This window comes from Homalodisca vitripennis, unplaced genomic scaffold, assembly GCF_021130785.1.
Source record: "Homalodisca vitripennis isolate AUS2020 unplaced genomic scaffold, UT_GWSS_2.1 ScUCBcl_5277;HRSCAF=11934, whole genome shotgun sequence".
Taxonomy (NCBI): Eukaryota; Metazoa; Arthropoda; class Insecta; order Hemiptera; family Cicadellidae; genus Homalodisca; species Homalodisca vitripennis.
In genome coordinates, this window is record NW_025781403.1 from 36,942 (window position 1) to 40,953 (window position 4,012).

Consider the following 4,012-nt stretch of genomic DNA (forward strand, 5'->3'; position numbering starts at 1 on the left):
TGGATGCTGACGGACTGCTAAAAAAAAAAACTTTCTCAAGAACTAATTGTCAGAACCGGGGTGCCCCAGGGATCGGTCCTTGGTCCTGTATTTTTTCTCCTCTTTGTAAATGACATAGCCGGGTGCATTTCGGACTCTCACTTGTACTTATTTGCTGATGACACATCCCTCGTAGTCTCCAGTAAGAGTAAACCACAGCTGGAGAATCAAATTTTCATAGACGGGAGCTCATTATTTCAGTGGCTGGAGGAAAACTCTTTATGTATTAATACAGCAAAGACCAAGCTAGTTGATTTTGCAATCAGAAACCAGTTGGATAATGAATGTTTGAATATTATCATAGGGGATACCGAGTTTAGTCCGTCAGCCACTGTTAATTATCTTGGTGTTGTTTTTGACCGTAATCTGAACTTCTCAAACCATATTGAGAAAGTTACAGGTAAGCTAAGTAGCAGTATTTTTTTATTGTCTCGACTTGCCTGTTTCAAAAGTGCTGACATCCTCTTGTTGGCTTATCATGGTTGTTTTTACCCTTATTTATCTTATGCAGTACCAATTTGGGGCCATGAAAGCACCAAGACGCAGTATGTTTTCAGGTTGCAGAAGAGAGCTGTTCGGATAGTTTTTGCACTTGGCCGGAAATCAGTCATGCAGATCGCTATTTCGAGAGAAAGGCATACTCACTTTTCCATCAATATACATCCTCAACAGCCTGACATTTCTAATTAAGAATTTTGGTTTATTTACTTCTCATATTACACATACTCATAGATACCACCTCCGTCACAACAATAACATAACCCTACCTCGCCATAGCACTACTTTTTTCAGAAATAAAACATATTCCTCCTGCATATCATTGTTTAATTCTCTACCACAGTATCTAAAGAATGTTAAGGAGCCCAACAAATTCAAAAGCCAATTGAAAGAATTTTTAATTCAAAAGGAATATTATAGTGTCCAGGATTACTTACTTGAGAAGAAAGACTAGTTTTAGTATGTTATGTTTTGGTTCTGTATGTAATGTTAAATTTAGATAATTTTACTTTAATTTGACCTCTGCCTGTGCAATCCTTGTATTGTTTGTGGCAATAAATGATTTGACTTTGACTTTGAACAAAACTGAATATGTAAAATTTGTCAGTAATGTCAACAAAAAGTGGAACTGTGACAAGAGCTGACTGTGATTCTGCTTCGATAGAACAAGCTGCCGGGTCTGCCCCTAGCTATGCTGAGCTTCTAGAGAAGTTCCCTAAGAAAGAGGACATGAAAACTGAAATTAATAATGAAATAGAATTTCACATATGGAAACTCTTCGATCAAACAACCACTGTCGAACAGAGACTTGCCAATGTCGAAGCTAAAATAAGATCTTTAGAGGAATCCATGGAAGCTGGTTCTTCAACACCAACTGAGAATGTCTTTGAAGAGATTAATAAAAGATCAAGAGATCTTTTATTAATATTGTGATAATTTTTAATATTTCTGAATCATGTAACCCAGATAATAATCACAAGAAGACTCATTACAGATCAAAGATCGATATGATCTTCTCTGCATCAGGTAGTGTCATCGGTGAGTATACAACTTTCGCATTGAGAAGAAGACTTATAACAAGCCACACCCCATCAAGCTAATTCTACGGAACAAAGAACAAGTCCTTGCTCTTTTCTCTCAGAGGTGAATATACACTCTGGGTGGCGGTGCTCGTGGCGTGCTTGTGGTCAGGCTGTGTGTTTGAGAGAATGAATGTAGTAATAACGAAAAATTCTTTAAAAGTAATCTGTTAATTTAAGTTTTAATTTAACTTTGTTTGAATTTTTCTGTATATTAAGCTGATAAATTTTATTTTTAATTATTAAATAGTATGTATATATTTTGGTTAATTTTTAAGCATTTATTTTAATTTAAAATTTGTTATTAGTTAAGATCATTCACTGTACACATATCTGTATATTATGTGAGGTTGAGTGGTAGAGAGGGCTAAATAGCCCTAACTCCGCCTCTTAAATAAAGGTATATTTCAATATCTCCAGTGACAAAACCCCACATGAGATTGCCTACTTGAAGAAGCTAAGGGAGGAACTGAGAACTCAAATGGAAGCAGGAGAGTCTGAACTTACCATCAAATATTTAAATTGAACCCCCAAAATTGTTAGTCGAAAAAAAAAAAACTAGCTATATTCAACAGTCATAATTCATTGATAATTCTTTATCAGAATGTTAACAGCCTCAAAAGCAAGTTGGGCGATCTAAATATTTCTTTAGGTATTTGTAACGCTGACATTGTTGTACTTACAGAGACTAACATGACTCCTGACATATGTAATTCTAAACTTCGCTTTCTTAACCACAGAATTTTCAGATGTGATAGAAATCTCACTACCAGTGTCAAGCAGAGAGGTGGAGATGTCCTTGTGGCCGTGAAGAATGGTATCTTGGCTCAAGTGGTTGGAGTGGATTCAGTCTCTGAGTGTGTTATTGTATCTTAGATCTCAACCACCACTTATTATTGCTTGCATTTATATACCCCATAAAAGGCCTGGCAAAATTTATTATGATCTTAATGCAGTAGTGGAAGAAGCAGTAACCACACAGAGTGCTCCTACTGACTTGATTCTTTTGGATGACTTTAATGTTCCACAGATTGATTGGAGAGAGGCTGATCCTTTGTTCCCTACACAGCAGTCTCAAATTGTTCAGCGACTGACTGTTGGATTGAATCTTACACAATTTAATCACATTATTAATCACAGAAATGTTCTTCTGGACTTGGTATTCTCAGACATAAGTCTCAATTTGATAACTGACTCTGTGCCCTTATTACCTACTGATGTCCATCATCCAGCTTTATCAATCACAGCCCCATTAGGCTCCACAGTATCTCTTATTAAGTGGTATCCATTATTCCTGATTTTCATAGGTGTAACCTGAAGCGGACCACTTGCTTATCTGCAGCCAATAGACCTTATGAGCGACATTACAGGTGGCGATGTTAATGAGATGTTTGAGGCTTTGTGCAAAAAGATCCGATCCTCTAATTTGAAATTCACCTCTATCAAGAAACTAGGGGCTTCAAGGTTCCCATGCTGGTTTTCCCATGAGTTGAAACAGCTCACTGTCGCAAAGAAAGTGCTTCACAGGAATCACAAAGAGTCTTGAACGAGACTTATGCATATGCTAAGTTCTCCTGAGCTAGAACACAATGAGTATCTTTCACATGTCGAGGAGGTTGCTGGCACCAATCCCAAAATCCTTTGGAGTTTTTTTCAAGAATTTACAGAGACAGAGCCCTGTGTCCTCCACTCTGAAGTTGGATCATCGTGTTACTTCAGACCCAAACGTATATGTGTGAAATTTTTCTCATCATTCTTCTCTCCTAGAATGCCTCCAGTGTTTGCCACTCCTACTGATCCATTGTCCCTGCTGGAAGGACCTAATAATCATAGTATATCTTCTTGCCAAATCACAGCCAAAGAAGTCCAACAAGTCCTCAGTTGCCTGGATCCTAACAAAGACTGTGGACCGGACAATATTCCACCGAGCATGTTAAAGCACAGTAGATTTCTCATTTCTGAGCCATTGGCCATACTCATTAACATGTCATTATGTACTGGAACCTTTCCAGATGCACTTAAACTGGATCACGTGGTGCCAATTTACAAATGTGGTTCAAAGGAAGATGTGTAAAATTATAGACCGGTTGTTATTTTTTCTGGCTTGGCTAAGACCTTAGAGAAGCTTGTTTTGCTGAGGATCTCACCTCTTATCAAGAACATAATTTCACCAAAGCAGCATGGTTTCTGTCCAGGTAAGTCCACTGCCACGAACCTGGTTTCTTTACAAAATGTGATAGTCAGCTCCTTTGTTGAACGCTCACAAACCGATATTTTACATCTGTATTTCTAAAAGGCTTTCTAAAGAGTCAGCCACAACTAACTCCTTATGAAACTAAATGCATATGGTATCCTGAGAAAGCTTCATGACTTCATAGTTCCGGAGCTATCTATCG

The 4,012-nt window shown here is 37.7% G+C and overlaps 1 protein-coding gene across 1 annotated transcript; it reads left to right on the top strand.

Moving 5' to 3' along the window:
• The first annotated feature begins 3,177 nt into the window (after nt 1-3,177).
• LOC124373311 lies at nt 3,178-3,690 on the top strand. Its single transcript, XM_046831693.1, has one exon. It carries the CDS (start codon nt 3,178-3,180, stop codon nt 3,688-3,690), a length of 513 nt encoding a protein of 170 aa, XP_046687649.1.
• The last annotated feature ends 322 nt before the right edge of the window (nt 3,691-4,012 follow it).